Source organism: Paroedura picta, chromosome 5 (genome assembly GCF_049243985.1).
Source record: "Paroedura picta isolate Pp20150507F chromosome 5, Ppicta_v3.0, whole genome shotgun sequence".
Lineage (NCBI taxonomy): Eukaryota > Metazoa > Chordata > Lepidosauria > Squamata > Gekkonidae > Paroedura > Paroedura picta.
Window position 1 is genome coordinate 77,105,574 of NC_135373.1, and position 24,130 is coordinate 77,129,703.

Sequence of the window (24,130 nt, forward strand, 5' to 3'; positions counted from 1 at the left end):
ATTACCACACACTGCACAAAGCTTGATTTCTCAGTTTGTATGGGACACTATGTGACAATCAGCTTCCTCAGTGCTGCTACCGATTTCCTTAACCTTCACCTTCCCATTATTCAAGTATAGTGCTGCAGTAATAACCTTTGATAGTTGCACAGAACTCACTGTCAAGGAAAGGAAAAGGCTTTGACAAGCATGTGTTACTGGGACTGTGGAGTTAGCCAGTATCTTCCCTGAGATCCTGTTCTGATAAATAAATTCTAGACATTGTCTCAAAACAAAAGCAACCAGCACATATACCTGTTATTGAAAATGAGATAGTAACTGATGACAAGGTTATCGCTGCAGCATATGAGAACAACCCGAGTATGCAATGGGGCATACTCCCAGGGAATCCCTGTGGACAGGGATGCTAGCAGCCCCATATGGGTCTATTACCCCATTCCTACCAGGCACCATCTCCTCTCAGGTGGTTTGGGGTGTCTAGCAGCTACCCCAGTGAGCCTCATGGACCACCTGGCCAATGGAACCCATTGCCTTGAAGGGCCAGAGCCCTATACAGCAGCAGGCCATCACAGCAGTTATAGTACACTTCCTCACAGGATCAGTAACTGTCTTTTGGATAGCTACAGCATGTGCCTCAAAGAGCCTCCCTGGCCAATAGAACCCCTCATGGCTGTGGCCAACATGGAATCTGTACTATTTGCCATCATTGTACATGGTTTTGTTTAGTATCTGTGTAGTGGTGATTCAACAGGAAGATCTAGAAGCATGATCAGTGAAGTCCTTGCCACTATGCTAAATTGCTGGTTACAGGCCAGCTCCTGGAACATGTTGCTTCAGGCAGCCTTCCAAACAACAAATCTGCCTCATTCAGATGCATGCTGCACTATGGACAGTTCATCCTGTCTCCTCATGACCTTTGGGAACAGCTTCCAAAGACATACTTGACAGTGGGAGTCACAAACCCAGCTGATCAGAATTCTTTATGGTTTGTTTATGGTGACCGCTGTCCCTGATTCTCTGTTTGTTTGTAAGTGGATTAGACTAACTCTGTCTCTTCTTGCCCTGCATCCTCCCCCTTCATCTGTTGGCTGTCCATTCTAATGTCCAAGAGGGTGCAGTGACTCAGAGATGCCCAAGCTAGGGCCATTGTTGTTTAATCTTCTGGAGCCACTGGGCGTCTGGGTTTGCAGCTGCAAAACATAGCATGGATCTAGAGGCTTCTGATAAGCTATGCAACTTAGCTGTGCAGGTGATGCAGGGTAGCTTCTGCCATGGCTACAGCACAGAACTGCTGTGAAATAGTATACTGGCCTAAATGATGAATCTCCAAGACAGCATATCAGCTGTTCCTTTTTTTTGTGGTTTGTTTACTTGTTTGTTCATTTATTTAATTTATAGACTGCCACTCTTGGACCAGCTGGCTTGTGGCGGTTTACAGAATACTAAAATACAATCCCAATACAACCTGCCTAATAGATGACGGCAACAGTATCTATCCCCTGACCCCTCAGCACCTCGACCTTCTGTTCCCAGTTATGTTCCAATCGATGTCACCAGGCAATGTCGGCCCGGGGGGAGCCAGTTTCAACTAGGAGAGGGAGGACCCGATCTTATTACCCTGGTGTCCGACCCGGCTTCAATCAAATGCCTGGTGGAAGAGCTCAGAGGTTCAGAGCAGGGCTGGTTGCATGTCAAGCCCTTTCTCAGGAAAGGATGGGTGTCCTCTCTGCTGTATGAGTCCCTGTCCCCATGGCCTGGGGAAGCTGCTCAGGTCAGGACTATCTGTAATGAGTTTAGAGTCCCATTGTTTTACTAAAATAATTAATGCCTACAATGACCAAGAAAGGACTAAGAAGTCCTTGTTCAATGCTGACTAGACAGTCACTACGGCTGTTAACATTGGTTCATAGAAGAAGACCCATGCTGATTATCCCCTTTAAAATGAAATTAGTAAATTCCACATACTATAAAAATAGGAATCTGAAAACAAGTTGTACAGGAGAAATTGTGATAAAGACATTTGGCCCTTATCTTCTGTATTATTGTTTTCATGAGTCCTCTGCAAATCACTGCGATGGTCTGACAGGTTTGAGGGTATAACAATTGACCTAGCAACACAAAAAAGTGTACCTGTCATTCAGATTTCCTGAACAGAAACAAAGCTCCATTCAGATTAGAAGTTTCCTAGAGGCTTTTCCCTATAGGTGGGGAAACAGCCAGGCCATTTGTCTCATATAAACAAACTACAATGTGTCTATAATGAGAACTTGAGGAGTCAGACATTTTTTTCCAGGTAAACTACAGATGGTTCCTTGTGAAACAGCAGTGAGAAAACATGAAAAAAAATATCTCTGGAAACTTTATTTGGGATGCATAACTAGTCCTTTATTCTGGCTGCCCTTGAGGTGTCAAAGTAATTTTTTTTAATGTTCTATCCATTATGTTCAGCAAATTGTTGGTGCTAGTTTAATTGTGACACTTGCCTTTTAAAGGAGTAATTCATGAATTAATGAAAACTTCTGCAACCTTCGCACCTTTCTGGAAATGAGCAGTTTTCCAAAACACTTTGAAGGAGTGAAACATAAACACGTGGTACATAAGCTGTCACAAGCAATTTATACAAGCAATTTACAAAGCCTAAATCTAATCCTAAATAAGGAAGAGTTATCTGGCCAAGAGCAATTGTTGATATTAATGGAAATTATTATTTAGAGCAAGGATACACAACAAACACTGGGGAACATGCTTCAGCAGATTCCACAACTTAGAAGGAATCAATCAACAGAATCTTCTCTCCCATCTCAATTTCTGGGGTTACTTCCCACAAGCATCCTCAGACCATTCCTCTTCAGAATCATCTCCAATCATCTGGTTCCTGAATCCACTACCATGCTAACTCAAAGTGGCCATAGATATGCCAAGACACTTGCCAGAATTACCAAAGTGCATGACTTCTTTTTGTGAGTTGATATTTTGCAGAGGCTATGCTGCAACCATATACCTCCATCAGTATTTTGACCGGTCATTCCTTCAGTTGGCTGATGTTTGCCTAGAGCCCATTGAAGAACCTGCTTTCATTCAGCACCATGCTGCAGCCCTGGAACAAGGATCATAATAAATAAACAGAGCACCTCTTGGTCTCCAGTGTATTTCCATCTAAAAATTGATATCCACAGGCTGAAAATTGGCTTCCAGTAGTCCCTAACTTCCATATATTGCTCAAAATCCACAGTACACAAAACAATATAGCTCTGATAGTACTTCAAGCTCTTTTCACATTGTGACAAACATTCTTACAAACTATTTCACCTGGAAACTAAAAAGTAATAATGACCATAGATTAATTACTAAGTGTGATATAGTAGTCAAGAGTGGCAGCTTCTAATCTGGTGAGCCAACTTTGATTCCCCATTCCTCCACATGCAGTCAGCTGGGTGATCTTGGATTCATCATAGTCCTGATGATGCTGTTCTGACTGAGCAGTCAGGGCTCTCTCAGCTTCACCCACCTCACAGGGTGTCTGTTGTGAGGAGAGGAAAGGGAATGTGACTGTAAGCCACTTTGGGACTCTTTTGGGCAGTGCGCACTGGGGTATAAAAACCAATACTTCTTCATCTTCTTCTTAAGGTCAGACACAAGCTATGAAAAGAACTGAGAAACACACAATTCTATAGAATTAGGTCCTCTTGTTTAAACACTCCTTTCTTTCCTTTTTCCACTCTTTAAGCCAACCACAACCTCCTGAGAAATATAGTCCTGAGGAAGAGGCTACTCTAAATGGTCAAATGTCTAAAAAAAAAAGATTCTAAAATCAGGACACATCATTGCTCTAAGAACATATACTTTATTTCAGTGGAGATTCCCTCAATGAAAATAAGCATGCCTATAAGTTCTCTTTGAAAAGCTTTCTGTGCACACCTCCTAAACCAAATTGGTTTCTGAATTCACATAATCAGCTTTTAAAAGCTTCAGTTATAAACCAATTCTAAGTGTAGATTTGTTGAACAGTCAATTTAATTTTATCCACTTGTGCACAGTTGTTATACATCATGGTCTTGTGAATTTTGTAAGGGAATCTTCAAATTTTACAGGCATGCTAGAAGTGTCACAATCCTGCCACAGCAACACATTAATGGATGTTTCTCTGAACTATTAGAATCACTGACTAGAAAGACTTCATGTTTCACAATCTCCAAATAAAAAGCAATGGGATTTAACTTTCTCTGTTGGTACCAATACTCCCACATATGGACACAAACTATGGACAATCAAAATTCAGATTTTCTCTAAGGCAGAAGTGTACATTGCTGTACATGACAATAGCCACTTACTACAGCAAACAGTTCTTACCTTGCAGCAGTCACCCTGAAGATCCAGCCACACACATTTCAAGCTCTCTCTCTCTCTCTCTCTCCCCCCCCCCCACACACACACCATAGTGATAAAAACCCTCATATAACAATATGGACAGTTTGACGGCCGAATGTATATTCTTAAAGAAGTGTCCCATTGAAATTGTTGGTTAGTCCAGTCTATTATTGTAATCCTCACCATCCCTGAATAGCTGCATAGCCAGCCTGAATGAAGACTAACATGCATGGGTGTCTCAGGGCTTGCAAGTTTTTGTGATCTGTCCACACCTCGAAGGGGATTGGAGTCCCCTTCAGCCAATGCCGCCAGGTAGACAGAGCAAATTTAAATGCAGCAGCCTCTTTCTCCCAAATTGCCCAGTTATGTTCAGTATAATTAATACTTAATAAAGCTTTTTTAAAACCACACTCCTTTAACAGTTCTTATAGAAGCCTCCTTATCTGACAGTCCACAATGTCTGCTGTGGATGCATATTCCTGCTTGGGAGTACTCTACACAGAACAGATGATATCGTATCCTCCAGAACCGTCATTGTCTAATCATACTCCACTGAATGGGTTTTAGACCTACTATCGTCAGCTATCTTGCTGTTGTATGTTAAATCATGATGTCTAAAACTCTCAGATCATAACCTTTTCAGCTATCTCAGCACTGTCACTGAAATTGCACCTGTCACATAGTTTGCTTTCATGTTGTGACTATCCCTAAATATTCCGTTCACAAATCAAAGTATTAGGCAAACAGCACTGAGCAAAGATGACATTCACTTAGAAAGCTTTAAGGGGAGTTTTTAATCATGGTACAATTTTTCCTAGAAGCATTATAATCAGGTCTGCAGCACTAGGTGCCTTCAATAGGTAGCAAGTTCTGCTCAAATCAATTGAACTTGCTTCTGAATGAGCTCCTGTGGAATGGAGCTGTTAGCTTTGCAATACGACTAAAACCTGCATCTGAAAGCAAATTGAAATAAAAACTTAAAATCTACCAATGTGATGCCAAAGTTTCTTTTCTTCATTCCAAATTTGCCAATCTTTTGAGCTCAGCTAACTGCAACACAGCGTACCTTCAGACTGAGCTTTTTTATCTAACAGTAATACTGTCCACAATAACATGTTATTTAAAAGTCAAGCTACAATCAATGACTTTTTCATTCCACACAACAAACACAGCAAATAAGTATAATGCTGGAAGAACTTGCATTATTTGTGCGTAATCTGTAGTCTTCCAGCTTTAGATTTCAAGTTGATGTTCTAGATATAACATCCACTATGTTCTCAAGTAACAGCAACAGTTTACCATCTTTCAATTATATAATCCTATAATCAGATTCTACCACAGTTGTACAGCTGTAGCAAATTTATCATATGCATAATATTACTAGCTTCAGCCTCCTGTATATTTTTTAACACCAAATGATATCTTTGTTATTCCTACTTGCTTGTTTTAAACCTATTTTAAGGCTCTATTGATCAGCCTGGTGCTTTCAAGATCTGCATTCTGACATATATTCTACAAATAGCAACATTTAGATGCTTTGCTCATCTTGGTTTGCAAAGTATTCCACAAAGATGAACATCCATTATCCTTCTCATGCATAAATCCATTATTTCTCTCTTCACTTGCATATGTACATTCAAACTACCAAAACTTGTTCTTTCATACATGCCCTTCCAATGAAAAGCCCATTCCTTTGAGCCCAAATGGAAGAATATATCCTTGAGACAGTGACAGTGCAAAGCATTTCAGTTTGCTTGTTCACCAGAAACCTTTATACTTTTTCCAGTGTAAAGAGTATAAAAACAAAAGTTCCTTCAGGAGTATTCTTTCCCTCTCAACCATCATGTTGTAGATAGAGAAAAGAGGATTATCAGTGTCTTCCTGGCAATATTGGCAATAGCATTGGCAATAGCTTTGCAAAGTCCTGGAAGGCCCATGATTTGGCTCTGTGATCCCATTACAGCTTCAGGAACAAATAGCAATGCAGCCTATATAGACCTGGTTCCTATCTTATTCAGTCATCTACCAGGGTAGGAGAAGGGCAACTGGCATGATTTTCTCATCCTTAGGTTTTTCAATTTTCAGAAATATTTTAATTGTGATATTGTTATTTGATTCACTTTGACTTTAACCTAATGCACTTCATTTCTTACTCATTGTTCTTAGTACAAGTACAAAACTTTTAATGGCATCCAATTGTTTTTACTAGCAGATTAAGTATTGTGGTCTGGAACAGATAAGCAGTAGTAGGACTATGCAAAGGTGCCCAGAAATTTCAGACTGACTAATAGTTAGGGATAATAAGACAATCTCTGTGCTGAACATATTCAAGTGAGTAGCTGTGTTGGTCTGATGTAGTACCACAAAAATAGATTCCTGGAGCACCTTTAAGACCAACAAAGATTTATCCAAGGTGTGCACTCTTCTTCAGACTAAATGAACAACCATCATTTTTCTGTGCTGAACAGTGCATGACATGAGCTGTCCATGGTACTGGAGTTTGATATTACCAACAAAAGGTGAAATCCGTTTCAGCAGGAAAATTACTTGAATACTTTTTCCCACAATAGGAAAAAGAAATGAGATGCAGCTCCTAAGTGTGCCATGTTGTGCTGGGGGGGGGGGAGAACATCCCAGCTGGTTGTCCATGGTGGCCTCCTTACATACCAGAACTGAAAAAGTTATAACCGCATTATGACTGATTAGATTAGATTAGCTACTAGGATATGCCCTATCTGTTTAACCCTCAAGCCACTGTACAATAACAAACTTAAACTTTTTTTGGGGGGGTACATTTCTACCCAAAGCCATATTCCCATATATCTAGTATTATAAAACATCCCATTTATTTCACAACCCCAAACCTCCCAGAGCCTGAAAACACGGTTCTTCAGGTTTCTGTAAAGGACTGCATCCCTCTGGAACACTTAAAAAATGATTGTCTGGAATAATAAACTCATGGAGTAGAAAAGCTATCCGGATGTCCAAAATTAATTAGTTTTCTGGGTGTGTTGGTTGGTTGGCTGGGGGCTTTTTACCCTGAGTGATGGTTGTTGTTGTTTTTTAATAAATTGTAAGTAGGATCTAGTTGCAATTTGGGGAAATTGTTTACCACTGTACAGGTAACAATAACCTAAAATTCTAGAGACAATTTTCTCTGCACTCTGTTCCTTCTAAAAAACAGCTGGGGTAGCTAAGTCACCCCAAAGGCTGGGAGTAGGCTAATGAAATTGTGGTATCCCATTTATTGATTTTCACCTATATTTCCTCCCCCTGAAATGAGCTTGATTCACAATATCCTTGTGATAAGCCTTGATTCACAATATCCTGTTTGTCCAAAACCTAGTCAGAACTACAGCTGCCATTTATGAATCAGCCCTTCAGCAGATGTTCACAGTACATGAGAAGTATGAAAAGGATCAGAATACACAGAACACTGTCAAAGCAAATTTTCAGCCTCAAATGAAAACTGGTTGCCAAGAGACCTCCCGCAGTTCCCACATCCGGACTTTTCCTTTAGGTCTGATGATGACAGATTCAGATGTTATAATGAATTTCTAACAAAGGATGTGGAAACATCACAAGCCATTGGGAAATGATGAACAACCACATTAAAGAACTTCCCACAATAGCTAAATATAAAATCTTAATTTAATCTAGGAGTTTAAATATATTATGAGTTCAACTTGCTATTTGCCTAAGAAGCAAGAGCCAGCAAGATTCCTGAGATGGGTTCTCATTAAAAGATGGAAATCTAGGTTTCAACTAAAATGGACTAGTAATTGGCTTAAAAACCATATTTACCTATTCTGCACAGGAGTTATTTGCTGTTAATAATATGGGCAAAAAATAAGTCATTACAATACATGTGTAATTTATACTGTGACACTGATAGCCTTCAAGAAAATTTAAACCAGTCACTGACTTAGAATATCAGAACTTTGAAAATGATTTACTTGTCCATCCATTCAATAATTCAATAACAAGTATAAAGTGTCTCAGATGTTCTCTGGCTAGATCCAGCCAGATTTTTCACTTGATTCCATTTACGTCTATTCTTTACTCCAGAGTCCAAGTTCTGGTCACCTGACTGAGTAAAGTTAAAGATTCCTATCATTTCCCTGGATACAGCTGACAAGATGATCATGGATAACATTGTCTGCTGGTGTAATTATCTGCATTCATAGCCATTCGAACAAATGAATAAAGAGCAGTCATAGCAAATGAGTTATGGACAGCCAGATAAAATAAATGAATAGCACTAAGAGAGATTGGTAACTGAGTGGGGTCTTCATACCACTGTCTCTGACTAAGGAATACTTCCCCCAAACCCAAGAGACTGCCTTCACAGACAAAACCTTCTATAATATGCTAATACTGTACATTTGACCTGCAATGCCACCTAGTGATCTTTTATTAATAGGTTAATATTCTCCTAGGCATAATACTGGTGATAGGTGGGAGGAAGGAAGTAATAAATATTCTCTGGGCCCTCTCCCATTTCAAGTCCCACTTTGAAGACCAGCAAGATTGCATGTGAGAGACATTTCTGTGTGAGACGCTTTTGTGCCATCGTTCATTTCTTATATATTTGCTCCCATGTGGAATTGGAGATGAAGGTTCTATTCCTCTTAAACTGACCTCTTTTTCCATCCAGAACCACTTGCCTACTGCTCCAATAAGCAAAGTCCTGTGTGTTTCTGCAGCCTAAAGAGTCTTCCTCTAACTCAAGGTGCCTCTAAGGTGGAAACAAACTTTGCTGAGCAGAATATGTATGTATGTATGTATGTATGTATGTATGTATGTATGTATGTGTGTGTGTGTGTGTGTGTGTGTTTGTTTGTTTGTTTGTTTGTTTGTTTTCTGCCACTCCCTAGATGGCTCATGGCCACAATGTCTTAAAACCCCATTAAAACTCCCATTTAAAAACTTTAAACCATCCCAACAAGGCGGAAAAGCCCATTCCTACCCCCTATTACTAAGGGGGGTGGAGAAGGAGGTCTGACGATGTTCACTCCAAAAAGCCCGGGGGGGCAGTAGGTGTACCTCACTGACCCCAGCCTCAACCATAGACCAGGCAGAATGGCTCCATTTTGCAGGCCTTGCAGAATGCTAGTAGATTCCGCAGGGCCCACAGCTCACCCGGGAGCACATTCCACCAGGCAGGGGCCAGGACCAAAAAGGCCCTGGCCCTGGTTTAGGCTAAGCGCACTTCCCTAGGCCCAGGAATGACCAATACATTCTCACCCACAGAGCGCAAAGTCCTGCGGGGGGCATAGGGCAATAGGCAGTCCCTCAGGTATGTGGGTGTCAACCCGCGTAAGGTTGAAGGTTAGAACCAAAACCTTGAACCGGATCTGGGCAGCAATTGGCAACCAACACTAGGATGTATACCACTGTTCCCAGTCAAACATCTCTGAAGGTGCAGGGATCCTGCAGAGACAAACTACTTGCCATCTAATGATGAGCTGCAGCTTTGTGTTATAGTGTTATTCAGGCACTAAGTGCCTTTTGTATGGCTGGAGGTATGATGTATAGCAAATGTCATGACATTCCACAATTTTTTTACATGGTTTTGGGTTGGATTCAACCATCCTCCAAGGAGCTTGCCTCTAACTTAAGCACCTCTTCCTTCAACAGAAGATCTGCTTAATTCAGAGGAAGTTTCCTTAGGCTGCAGAAAGACTTCAAACTTTTTTCAGTAGAGTGGTAAGGGAGGGATAAGATCCAACTCACTGTCTGAAGTACCTATCAGCAGTAACAGAACTATGAGGGGATGCCAACAAATTTTGCTTAAGACTCTGAGATGACCATCAAAGTTATGCACGTGTACAAGAAGGCCTGTAGCTCAGTGACAGCATCTGTTTGGCTTGCAGAAGGCCCCATATTCAATCCCTGGCATCTCTAGGAATTGAAAGATGTCCAGGAACCTCCGCCTGAGAATCCCGGAGAGCTGCTGCCAGTGATTAAATAATACTTACTTTGATAGACCAAGGGATTATAAGGCAGCTTCATCTCCCTCTCTCTTTTTACACAATTACTTGTAGTTGTACATTGCTGATAGAAAAGCATAGGATATAAAGTCATTGTACTGATGTAAATGCAGATATGGAAGCAGTCATTTTAAGCTGGATAGTAAGATTTCCCAATTAGCCAATATCAACAGTATCTGGACCATGTGTATTGCATAGATTTTGCATCACAGCCATTGTCCTATTATATTTTAACACAGTATACCATCTGTCCTTGTCTGCAGATGATTAGTTACCTGAAAAGATGTTTGTGCTCTTTACAGGCTCTGTCTAGCTTTCCCAAGCCTCTTCCTTTCTTGTAAATTCAAGCAATATCCCATTCTCCAACAATAAGCTTATTCTGAACACATAAGCTATCATGCACTTCTCTTCAGCTTCTGTTAATATATGATGACTTTCTCACTACTGTTTATCCACCTAGTTAGCATTTTCTTCTGCACAATATAATAATAAATTGGCAGCAGAGTTGTCTTCATAAAAAGTGAACACTGTACAGCAGCAACCATGGCAAATTTTAGCAATTTTCAAAAACTGAATTAGTCAAGAGTATATTTTTCTTATCAGAAACTGATTTAGCCAAGAGTATCTTCGTAACATATTATTATGATTTTATTCAACTAGTGTAGTCTGAGTATCAGTGGCCACTTAAACACTCCACATTCCACAGTCTGAATAAAGAGGGGAGGGGACACAAGGCCTTCCTTGTCATACTTTCCCAAAAGATCATTTTTCAACATAGGCTATTAGTACAACCATTAGATAAAAGACATTTATGAAAAATAGTCTAGGTTATAATTCAAGACTTCTTTCAAAATAAGCTTTATCTTTTGTTCTTTTTCTCATTCTCATAGCTGAAAAGCCTTCAAAGAACATGGAAATGGGACTCCTGTATATCTAAAAATAGACTAAATATTAAAATTTTAAGGAAGCTGAAGAAGAAGAAGAAGAAGAAGAAGAAGGAGGAGGAGGAGAATTGGTTCTTATATGCCGCTTTTCCCTACCCAAAGGAGGCTCAAAGCGGCTTACAGTTGCCTTCCCATTTCTCTCCCCACAACAGACACCCTGTGGGGTAGGTGAGGCTGAGAGAGCCCTGATATCACTGCCCGGCCAGAACAGTTTTATCAGTGCCATGGCGAGCCCAAGGCCACCCAGCTGGCTGCATGTGGGGGAGCACAGAATCGAACCTGGCATGCCAGATTAGAAGTCCGCACTCCTAACCACTACACCAAACTGGCTCTCATTAACATTTTATAGGCTAAATCTGCCAATTATATAGAGTCCAATCTTTCTGATAATTATGTTAAAATGAATAAGGGCCTAGATGACCACACAGACAACCATGAAAACCTCTGTAAAGATACTGATAGCCAGCAAGCATGACAGTTGTGTTCATAGTACATTGCACTAGGGACATGATTCCCTTGACATGGCTCCTGCAGTTAGAATCACTATAGTTTGGCATTACATATTAGCTATTGAACAGTGATTTGTGCTCTCATCATAATGAAAACTGTAGATTACGAATCTTAGTGTGTAGGCAATTGCAAGTTATATATTGTATCGGAAGAAGAGAATACTTTTAACTGCCCAAAGGAGTGTCAGAGTGGTTTACAATTGCCTTCCCTTTGCCCCTCCACAACAGACATCCTATGAGGTAGGTGCGTCGGAGAGAGCCCTGAGAGAACTGTGACTGATCCAAAGTCTCCCAGCTGGCCTCATGTGGAGGAGTGGGGAATCAAACCTGATTCTCCAGATTGGAGTTCAGAATTTAATATGTTAATCAGCAGTTATGTTAGGCATTTACTTTCTATGCCAGGACTGAATATTGGAGCATATAAAGAATAAACAATGAAATAAATACTTAACATGTACAGAATAAATACATACAGAGCCCACACACAGCATAATTAGAGTATCATGTTTCAAGATACATTTAGGATCATCCAGTTCCGAGTCTATAGATTAAGCAGTAGAATTGTTGTATCAGGCTTTGCCTCCTAGTTTGGGCCATGAGACTGGACATAAACTTCATGGTATTATAGTTAAACATTATAAAAAGACTTTCCTTGTCTAGAAGAACTAGCAGATGAGAATTCTTATTATGATATTGTATAGAGGAATCTTAATCTAACATCAAAGATAGCATGAAAGGAATCAAACGGGTCATGAAATGAACGGTTGCAGTGTAAAGGAGAATTACAGTTCTGTAGTACCCTGGAAGAAGAGGTGGTACAAAGAGATGGAATGAGACTCTCAGAAAATATTCCCTCTGGTGTAATCTCAGTAGATTTCAGTCTAAATTATTCTGATGCCGGCTCACTGACCATCCACTCTGAGAAGCTTTAGTTAGAGAACTGAGTTTTTACAGACAGAGTCTGGAGAACTGGGGCAGATATTTGGCAGTGGGAATCTGGACAGTAAGGTTATGCTGCCAATTCAGGCCAAATTGGAAGGAAAGTTCTACTAAGGAGGGAAGGAGGATTCCAGCCCAGTTTTAAAAAAGCAAACCAGGTGTTAGGATTTCCTCATAAATGTGTGTGAGAAAGTGGTTCAGACTCCTCAGTAGACAGTGGAATACTGGTTCTTCTAGGAGGGGAGAAAGTGGTGGTACAAGTCAAAACTGCATAACTTATCTCTGTTCTATCCCTTCCCTATTTAGTCAGACTGCTGTGGGGGGCTCATCCTTAGTTGCTTCCAGCAGTAATAGGCAACTGTAGAGAGATTTAAGTAAGAACAGTCAGCAGCTTTTGATCCAGTCCAAGGATTTGCAGAGAAGCGTTACATTGTTTTATTTTGATAAGAATACTTTATGTAATGTGTTTATATTTTACATGTTCTCAATAATTTCAACTTGTATTGGCACCTAGGAAAAAACTAATTGTGTGAAATGGTGAACTGTAGATGAATAATTTATAATGCTTCATATACTAGAATGCATTAAGAAGATAGATTTCCACTTTCTTCCACATCTCGCCAATGCTGCTTTTTCGGCAGCATATGTTGACTCTGCGCCCGGTTGCCGCCTATGGCGTGCATAATTGGTGATTTTAGCTACTGCCATTCCACCCCGAATGCGGACTTTCAACTCTGTGCATAATGGGCCATACAGACTCTCAGTCAGGTTTATTTTCCAGTGTTTTGCAATGGTTAATTTTAAATAGAAAAGGGTTCCATTTATTCCTTTCTCCTATTCTAGTATACTTACCACCTGTAAGGAGTAACATGACCAGGACAGAATTCAATATTGTCCATTCTGCAATTTTCTTCTACTAGTTAAACCTTGTTTCAAAGAACATTTTTATGTTATTTGTCTGGCACAGTAGAAAAACAGATTTATGGCTGCAACACAAAATGTTTCCAAAAAAGGAAGGGACACATCTAAAATCAGAATGCAAACTGTAACATATTAATGATACCATGCTTAAAACAGCTAGATTTAGTGTTGTGCAAATTGATCTTTTTACATTTTATTTTCTGGCAGCAGTTTGTGCCAGAAATAACCACTTGGGAAGCCAATAGCTCTCAAGTTCCATCATGCATCATACTGACAGTTTAAATATGTTCTTTGGTGTTCTGTACCATCCTCATATTTTATCACAGCTTACTATATACCTTCAGTCCAACTGGACTTTATTTTATTTTTTCTTCCTGAAATAACAAAGTATAGTTTATATACATAAATGCTAAACATTTTAAATGACAAAAAGAAATCTTTGTTTTCAGAATAATTCCTGGACTATAGCATCCAATGCACAAAGTCTTTTTATATTATCAATATTTGTTTCTACTCTATCAGATACCTATCTCATTCTTGTCAAGCATAGTTGAATGTTTGCAATTACTGATTAATATTTGATTCTCTTTTTACCACCTTTCTCTCCAGATCAGTGTAGTGATCACACAACAGCAATAACCCATGGATATATTATTATTATTATTATTATTATTATTATTATTATTATTATTATTATTATATTCGTTACTCGCCTCTCCCTGGAAGCTCAAGGCGAGTTATAGCATACAAAACCCCAGTAAAACCGTACAATAAAATCCATAAAACAAGAATACAATATACTTCTACATGTTGCTTATTGCTTAAATTCAAAGTCTGTTTGCTTTGCTATTTTTATTTAATTAAAAAAAATGCCCAGTAGAATCTCAAGCAGCAAAATTCATCAACTCAGAGAGGCCTTCTTCTCTTGATAATTCATTTCAGTTAAACATTTATAAACACAGATTATATGTTGTAATCATTCTTCTAGGTTTACTGGATTCCAATAAAAGTCAAGAACATGCATAGCATATTCAAGTATTGTTTTCTATGCTTTTGTAATAAAAATGGTGCTTTCATACTACTATTCAATGTTTCACCAAAATTCATTCATAATACCAAATCCAAATATCTGAGACATTCAGAGGGGTAGTAGCTTAGCATTGCAGTAACTACTGTGTATTCAGAAGGCCTCATATTCAGTCTCAGGCAACTCCAGTGAAAATGGTCAGATAAGTAACTTCTAACTGAGACCCTGGACAGCTGCTGCCAGTCAAAGTAGAACATACTGAGGTAGTCTGGCTCACTATAAGACTGTTTGAAGAGTTTATCCAGCATGCAGTTCATATACTACAGAGTAATCTTAATAATGTTCATTAATTTCTCAGCACTTCTCTCAGAGTCTGAGGCCATGTCTTCCTACAAATACTCACAGGACAGTGCTGAAATAGATGTACCTATAAAATGTACCTGCTCCCAACCACATACTATCTTAGTAATGCCTAACTTACTAGAACATTATGCCATGGTTCTCTCTTTTTCCTTCCCCTCACAAAGTAGCAATACAGCAATTGCTTTCCTGCATACAATCCTACGCCACAGAATTGTGTGACTGTTGCAACCATATAGGCAAGGTTGACTAAATCTTTCCCCAATCCAGCTGCATCCATCCAAGAAGAAGCCAGTCAGGAGGCAACAAGCCATAAAAATGATTCTGTAAATAATAACCAAGGTACTTCCCAGAATCACATCCTAAATAGTGTCTCCTCCATAAGCATGCAAAGGGGGCCTGAATGTGTAAATTGTATCCATACCTCCCAGAATATGGGTTGAGACAGATGTACAATAGATGGCATCATTAATACTGGTACTGGGTTGCAATTCTCTAGGTAGAGCACAATATTCTATCTGCATTTAATTTCTCTAATGTTACTTCTTTCATTAATATGCCTCATGACATTTCTGAGTGCAAAAAACTTACATTGCTACTAATCATTTTCTTACACTAGACTTGAATATGTTTCTTTGGTATAAAAAGGGGCAAACTAACCTACTATAGACAATTTTATGTAGTGTCCATTCATACAGCGCTTTATATAGTGCTTGTTTATTCTTCTAGGCATTGTTCTGCCTCTGTATTGAGCATGGCTATCTCTACAGTGCAGAAATCAAGATCCACTGTCACTGGATACAAATTAGTGTAGTGTAACCCTCAGAGTGCCATAAGAGCTCACTAGGTGACCTTGGGTCAGTCATACACTCTCAGTCTCAGCTACCTTACAGAACTGATGGAATAAAATAAAGGAAAGAATAACCATATATGTTGCCCTGTCCTCTTTGAATAATGGAAAACAAGAAGAAAAATCTCCAGAATGTTTGTGAGATCATTATCTTAAAAAATTAACTATTTCTGAAGTCCTGTTTTCAAAGTTCTGAAATGTTCCAATTAAACACACACCCCAAGCTGCAATTATTTAATAATCATACCAGTTTTAGGTTTTCATTCTGTAAAGTGCCTACTCATTTAGATGTCTACATCCATTTGTAATGATGAGGCCTTTTCTGTTTAAAAATATCATGTGTCAATTTTTCCTTTAAAAAGTGTATCCTCCATGTTTTTGTGACAATGTTCACAGCGACACTCTCTGGTCCTATTAGAGAACAACATCTTTAGCTCTACCCTCCAGTGACTTTAGCTGGCATTCAATACTTCCTCATTCAGAAGTTAAGGCCAGCATCTTTTCTTAGATTTCTCCTTACATTACTGCCAAAGATAACAAATTCTTAACAAAATTAATGATTCCACAAAGCAAACCTTTGTTTTTTAATAAATTTAAAATAGAGTTATTCACAATGCACCATATGAACCATCTTCTCTACCTATGACATTCAGCATACATGCATAAATAAGTAATTTTCAACTTTAAAACGTTGGTGGGCATCTGATACAGTCATCTGCATAAAGACATTTCAAATAAATTATCAACCACACACACACACACATATATTTGTGTGTTATTCTTATTATAATTATGTGATTAATTTATTTTTGAATTTAATTTATCTCATTCATTTATCTTATTTATTGTATAGATAAAATCACAGAGATTTTGTTTATTAAAATTATTCAAGTGTTTTTCTGGATCTTATATTATTATTTGTTATTTTTACCAAACAGAAATTCCTACAAAAATCTTAATATGAGACAGCTCATATTAACATACTGTTGACTGTGCATACATCAAGGCCCCTTGTTTTAAAAAGAATTCTAATAAGGAGAAAACACATAAATCTTTTGACTATAATTTCTATAAAATTCCAGAAGACAATGTTTGTAGCACCACTTTTTAATCATCTTTCCTCTTGGTATGGGCTTTTACTTTCAAAGTTTAACCAGGCACAATCACCCCAAAATAAAAACCAACTTCAACCAGTCCAGTGAGTCTGTTGATTACTCAGGACTCCCTAGGCCTGGCAAAACAAGCCATCTGCCATGAGCTTGCCTGCTGACCATTAATTAGAGGCCTATCAATCAAAAGAAGGGCTAGAAAGGAGAAAAGGAGGGGGGAGAAAGAGAAACCCCGATGCTTGAGAGAAGGCTTGCTGAGCAAATGGACTGTCTTGCATCATGAGCCCAGAGGAATAGAGTCTGCCAACACGTTAATGCAAAAAGTTCAGTCAAACGCATTTGCCAGCAAGATCAGGAATTATTCAGGTGGACTCGGTTGACCCTGCCCAGTGAGCGAGCAAGGACAGACGCCTTGTACCTTGGAAGACGAACGCTTTGCTCCCATTGTGCAGTCCCTGCACTTGCAAGACTCCAGCCACAGAACCTCCCAGCTGTAATTCGGTCAGCACGTCGATCTGCACTGAAGGGTCCACGCCAAAGCCTAGAACTTGAGTCAGAATAGAGGAATTACTCCCCAGCCATCAACCTGTACATCCTTCCCCTCCCTTTTTCCACCCACTAGCTTTTTCTCCTCCCCATTTTCCCAGTGAACAGCTCAGGTACCTCTTCCCATCAGTCAGTCCTATTTCCATGACCTACTTTAGCATCATCCGTTCCTAAAGTTCGGGTATCCCCCCCTTCCTTCCTGTCATCAAATTTTCCATCTAGAAAATCCACTTCAGGAGAGAAGCACTGGCCCCCTCCGTCCCCAAAGCTGCCCTGGGAATAGGGATCGGTTGTAGGGAGGGTTTTTCTTTCCAGGTCTTTGCATTCTCAGCGACCCCTTCCTTACCTGAAGCCAGGCTGCAGAGGAAGCACAAGACGCTTAAACAAACCCGGGGCTCCATAGCGCAAGAAGAGATGAGCGATCAGTGCATAATCCTCTTTGGCGAATATAAATAGCGAGTCGAAAACGGGATGCGAGAAAATTGGTCCTCGAAAGCCGCCCGTCGGGTCCTCCTCGTTTCAGCAGAAAGCCGGGCTCCAGGCGGCGAGGGGGCGAGTGGGACCCGCCACAGCCCGCCGCATCCTCCCGGGGGCCCCGCAAACAGCAGCCCGAAGCAAGCAGCCTGTTCCGGGAAGCCGCCCGGAATGGCGCCAAGAGAAAGGAGACGCGCGGAGAAAGCCGGCAGCTCCGAACCTGTTGGAAGCAGGAGGCGGAGACAATGGAGGGCCAGAGCCGCAGATGCTCGGGCGAGGAAGGAGCCGAGGCGCGCCAGCCCTTGGCTGGCGGGCGGGCGGGCGGGCGGGCGGGCTCCCCCTCAGGGCTCCGTCTCCAACCCTGTTACCAGGAGCGGTACCAGCAGCTGCAGCTGCCCCCGGCGCCGCTGGAGCTCGAGGCTGCTTGGCTCCTCCTCCCCAGCAGCATCAAAAGAGGCAGAGAAGTCGACGGCTTTGAGGCGGGGGCCAATGATGACAGGCCGGTGGGCGGGTAGGAGGTTCCTTCGGCCAGGCAGGCAAGGCGGGCGCCCGCCCTCCTTCACAAGCGCGCGTGCCTCGAGGCGGCTCCTCCAGCTGGGACCGCGACTACAGACCGACGGAGGGCGGTGGGCCTCGCGGCGACAGTCTCTGCGCCGAGGGCAGCCCTGCCCAGAAGCCCGGCGAGGCGCGCGCTCACACCTGACGGCCTGAGCCGACGGCAACTAGTGGCCGCGGTGACTTTATGGCCAGGGAGGAGCGCGTCAGAAGCGCCGGGTGTGGATGGGGGTGTTCTCTGTGAGATCTCGCCCCTCGGCGACTCCCGGGCCGGGATAAGACGGGGGCTCAGTGTGGGGCCACTCCCCGCGGAACCCCTCGTCTCTTCTGAGCCTGCCAGGGAAACCAGTGCCTCCAGACCCTGGGGCTCAGTGGCATTCCGTCGCTTGCTACGCAGCTCTGGAGGACGGGCTTCTCAGAGCTGAAAACCTGGTCTGTGTCGTGCCCACGCTCGTCTGCCTGCCATCAAAAGTGCAGGCTCTTCTTTCCTTTCCTTTCCTTTCCGGGCTGGGGGGAGTGGAGGCAGTGCCCACGGCGGCCTTTCGCCCCCTTGGGCCAGTGCAGAGCGGGGGACAACAGCAGCACCTGCCCTCGCCGCCCTCGCCCCATCCCGGATGCGTTTTTGAACCGTCCGGGGAAGAGACCGCTGTCGAAAAATCCGGGCTAACAAGAAAAGCGGCCCTGGGGGGTCGAGCTGCGGCATTTCTCACGAGGACGAAAGCGCCGCCAGAATTGGTCTCTGCCTTGCCTTGTTCCTTGTCCCCCTTCGATTACAGAGGGGAGTCTCAAATCCCATCCCAACATGGAATAAGCCTCAGGGGACGGAACTGATGCGGGCTACCGGCCATGAGGACAGCAGGCAGACTTGGCCCTTGGAGGTTTCCTGGCCAAGTCCGGGGAGTCCAGCAACCTCCTCCTGACTAGTCTAAACCTGGGCCGGCGGGGAGGGGAAGAAGAGCTCAAAGGATGGAACAAGGATGGTCTGGTTCACCAACGTCTTGACATAAGGAAACCTTCCCACATAAAAAGCTCCTCCTACAGCCTGAAGTGGCATGGTCCATTCTGCTGCCTCAGTCCTTTACCACTTTAACTTCTTGCCTGGGGAAATTGGGTCATAGCAAAGACAAGCCTTGGGCACATCCTAGGTGCACCATCTTTCTAAGACATCTTTCTCCCTCCATGCCCCATGCTGGACTAAGGGGGGGGGGGGTCGGAAAGAATAACTCTGCTGCGGCTCATCCTCTTGACAGTGACAAAAGCTTCCAACCAGCCCTGCACAAAGACTCCCCCTTGGCAATGGCTTTGAGCACTGAGCAACAAAGGCAATGTTTTTTTTCCCCCCAGAAAACCTTCAAGGGCTCATCTTCCAACCGAGAAAGGCACCCTTTTAAGGTGCCTGGCTGCAGCTGAATGCTGGATTAATGTGCACCTGGATTTGTAAGCAAGATACTCTGCACATGCTCACATGCTGTTTTGCAGTCCAGGCGTAGCTCATCCGTATGATGGGTCTATGCTTAAATCTTTGACCAAACACTAGAGAAATGACATACTGTGATTAAATATTAAGGTATCTTTTAAAGAAGATGTTCATAATCAAAATCAGGAGCATGATGTTATGAGAATTTGGTTCTAAAATGGAAAGAGCCAGGCGTAGGATACACCAGGGAGAGAAAAGTGTTTCTGGGAATGTGCAAAAGGGCTTTTCTAGGAAGTAACCATCCATCAATTAGGATGGGGGATGGCTCTTTCTATGAGGGGTTCTTTATGTAATCAGCTGTAACACTATTATTATTTTAATTAACTGGCTTTACCTTGTTTTTCTACATCTCTAATAAAATCATTAAGAGCATACAGAAAGTAACCATTGGGGTTAGAGGATTTATCTTTCGGTCACTTGTGTAAGTGAAGGCAGATGGCATTTTGCTCTTTAAATACTTTGTGATTAATTTCTACATAGCATGGATGATTTCCTGTTTGTAAAAAAAAAAAGGAGAGTGCTTTGCTGAATGAGGTTGTTGAATCTCATGTTCTTGGAAATGATTTGTTTTCAGACACTGTCATTTTGTCCCACTGCACAAGTGCTCATTTTTAGTAAACTCTCCTTTAATCTACTGTTGGATTGTTCTATTCATTCTGCCATTTAGTTTGCCTCACCTGTTCTGAACTAGTGTCATAATATTTAACTAAGAAGCAACTATCATTGGAGCATATGATGGCTCTAGAGAAATCTTAAATTGATCTTGTTTCAAAATTAAACGTATCTAAATATGACAGTTAAAAAATACTAGTTCTGTACAGTCTTGACTTTTAAAGTGGCATAATAATCACTCTAGTGAAACTAATACTCATGTACTGCATCTGCCAGTACTGCTGCCACCTGACATTTTAAGGAGGCAACTGTTAAGTGTATAAATTATTTTCCCCCTTTTCTATTGTTTACATGTGTTATAGGAGTTACAGAATTCATTCTGTCCCTTCTGCCTTTTGGTTTGGAATAAAGTCCTTGAGGCAGTTTACAATCTTAAAATAATATACAATGCAGAATGCAACAATCAATAGGATAAAACAATTTTAAATAACAAAATCAAACCAGAAACCAGCAGCATCAAAACTACTTTTTCAAAGCAGAATTTTTTCATGGTAATGTCTGAAAGAAAACAAGATATTATCCTCTTACTACTGCCAATGGATCATTCTGACAGTAGGCTTTCAGAGTATTAATGTTTTTAATCTGCAGTAAGGAAATCATAATCAGTACATATTCTACATGGAAGAGAATGCTAAAATTAGGATTGAAAAACAGATTAACAATAATAATCAGCCTGGCACTGATAATTCTGGAGACTTTACATGTATTAATTCAAGGGGGGCAGCATTATTGATTGATAATGCATTACAACTAGTGTCATTCTCTGTGGGTGATCATATGGGGAGTGATTATTTACCCATACTGTTGGAATTCAATCTTTAAATCCTTGTGCTCTCCTTAATCCATCCCATGATCATTTGATACAAGGAGATTTTACAGTAAAAGTGAAACATTGGAACAGTTGACCTGTAAATGGAACTGAGGGTTACCGTGTTTTTAGATCTATGTCTAAATATGTCTAAATATAGCTAAACAAAGAAGGGATGAATCTTTCTTTGGTGGTGTAAAATTTGATAACACTAGAGCATATTTTTGAAAAGTTCAAATCTATTTAAGATTCTTTAATACTTGTTTGGGTACTTGTTTCCTATATATTTTTGATATCAGAGACTTAACTAACATTCAAATGGACTTGGCTATGACTGGATGCTTGATGCCTACAGACTGTGGAGACATCTCTAAGGCTGACCATGCTCTACGCTGCTACAATTGCCTTTCCCATTTTAGGTTTTGCTTTTCAGATTTTTGAAGGGTTTTTTTTTTACTATCAAGATGCAGTATACAAACCAGTGATTCTTTGTAATTCTAAGTATTATTAATCTTTTGTAATAATGTCCAGGATTTTATATTGATTTACTTGACTTATACCTTACTTTTCTCCATAGTGAGAATCCAAAATGCCCGACAGCATTCTCTTTTACTCCATTTTATCCTCAATACAACCCTAAGAATGTGTACCTAGTCCAAGGTAATCCAGTGAGCATCATAACAGAATGCTGATTGGAACCTGGGTCTCCCAAATTCCAGTTTGAAACTCTTACCGCCGTACCATACTTTCTGCTATGTCAGTAGCTAGCCACAGGGAACAAACATTGCCCATTTTGAAGCTGCTTCATTCACTGCCAGTCTGTTTCTGAGTTTAGTTCAAAGTGCTGATTATGACCTTTAAGGCCCTTCATGACTTTTGAACACATATTTAAAGGAGTATCTCCTTTCATGTGTCCCTGCGTGCCAACTACAGTCATTAGCCAGCCATCTTCCACCTATTCTACCATTTAGGGTGATCTGTCTGGCATTGAACAAAGCCCATGTCTTCTTCCTTCTGGCTCCAGCTCTGCCTGAAGAAGTGAGAAGATATCCCTCTTTCAAGATCTTCAGGAGGCACTGCAAGGCCTGCCGGTTTGCCAAGGTTTTTAAGAGAATTTTCTTTTAAGGGAAGGAGGGAGAGGAATTTGGGGCTTGCTATTATCTTTGGTTTTGGCTGGGGAAGTTTTAATTATTATTGTAAGTCACCTTGAGCCAAGAGAAAAGGTAGGATATAAATGTTTTAAGAACTAATGTGCAATCATAGTATAGGACTAGGTATCCTGCAAAGAAATATGCCTCCTAACTTTACATATTATTAAAATGTATGTGAAAAACATCAGACTTTCATACAAACATGGCGAATTTAATGTGGGCATTTGATGCAGTCAAATGCAGTCAAATAAGTCAAGCAAACAAGATATCAGTGAAAGTAGAGTTAATTTTCTTGTGATTCATCCATTATATGAAAGTAATTTTCACCTAAAGCAGTAGGAGTTGTAATGGTTTTTAAGATTGAGGAGAATCCTAAACTTTCAATTAAATATTACAGAGCAGAAGAGGTATTCCAGATGGAGTAAATGTCAGGATAAAGCTTGATACAAAGCAAAGTATTTCCAAACGTGAAGAAGTTTTACAATCTTTTGTTGTAAAAACTTTACTCAGTATAAATTTAAAATTGCCAATAACACACTCTAAACACACCAGATTCCTTAACATCAATATGAAAACAGGAAAAGCAGTCTTAAAACATAATTTCCATTGCATTAAACAAAGACTGAATCCCTTTCTGCAGCTTAATTCCGATTATTTATTTTTAAAGAAAACATAAGTATTTGCTGTAGTTTGAGACACACAATGAGCCTTCCCTGAGCCTTCGGGGAGGGCGGTATATAAATCTAAATAAATAAATAAATAAACAATTCTTACATTGAACCTGGATACTCCAAGTATTTTTAAATAATACAAAATGTTGATCTACTTACAAAAACTCTGTTTTTGTGCTATCTTATGAAGCATACCCATTGTTTCAGTGTTGTTGTCAACACTTACTTATAGTAAAACCACCTGCACTACTGATAAAAGCAATTTCAGTAATGCATTCATGTTTTTCAAATGCTGTTGTACATAAATATACTGTGTATGAATTCATAATGCTATAGACCATGTCTCAGAGAAGCAGCTCAATTTTTGTGTACATTTGATGTTTATGATAACATGGGTCTTCATCAGAGTTATCGTGTAGGTATATGGAAACATGAAAACTTACAGGTGGGAGTTTATAAACCCCCCCCCCCATTTCCACATGGAAAATCCCCCATGGTAGAAAATATCACAGATTTGGAACTGTAACATCTTTTTGTACTGTAGACATCCCAAATGAGAGTAAAGTGAGGCTACAAAGCTATTTTCACTTGTTCCTAATGTCACACCTACAAAGGACCAAATCCCAATGGCATTTAACATTTGTCTCGATAAACTCTGCATCGTGTACAGTCTGATCCTAAACATGATTATTTGGAAGTGAGCCCTGCTGAGTGAGATGCCTACTCAGTCTTTAATGATGTCCTGTCACTCTTTGA

At 40.7% G+C, this 24,130-nt stretch overlaps 1 protein-coding gene across 4 annotated transcripts in view; it reads right to left on the minus strand.

The window, feature by feature from the left end:
- Window positions 1-18,493, minus strand: part of NELL2 (neural EGFL like 2) — a 158,695-nt gene extending 140,202 nt beyond the window's left edge. The window contains exons 1-2 of one of the 4 annotated variants that reach the window (XM_077338628.1): window positions 17,913-18,493; window positions 17,439-17,567 (exon numbers count right to left, since the gene is read on the minus strand). In XM_077338628.1, the coding sequence (XP_077194743.1) occupies window positions 17,439-17,567; window positions 17,913-17,967 (184 nt within the window). In that variant the 5' untranslated portion in view covers window positions 17,968-18,493. The remainder of the gene's footprint in view (window positions 1-17,438; window positions 17,568-17,912) is intronic. The other 3 variants (XM_077338626.1, XM_077338629.1, XM_077338627.1) reach the window with 3 other exon arrangements.
- Between the last annotated feature and the right edge of the window lie 5,637 nt (window positions 18,494-24,130).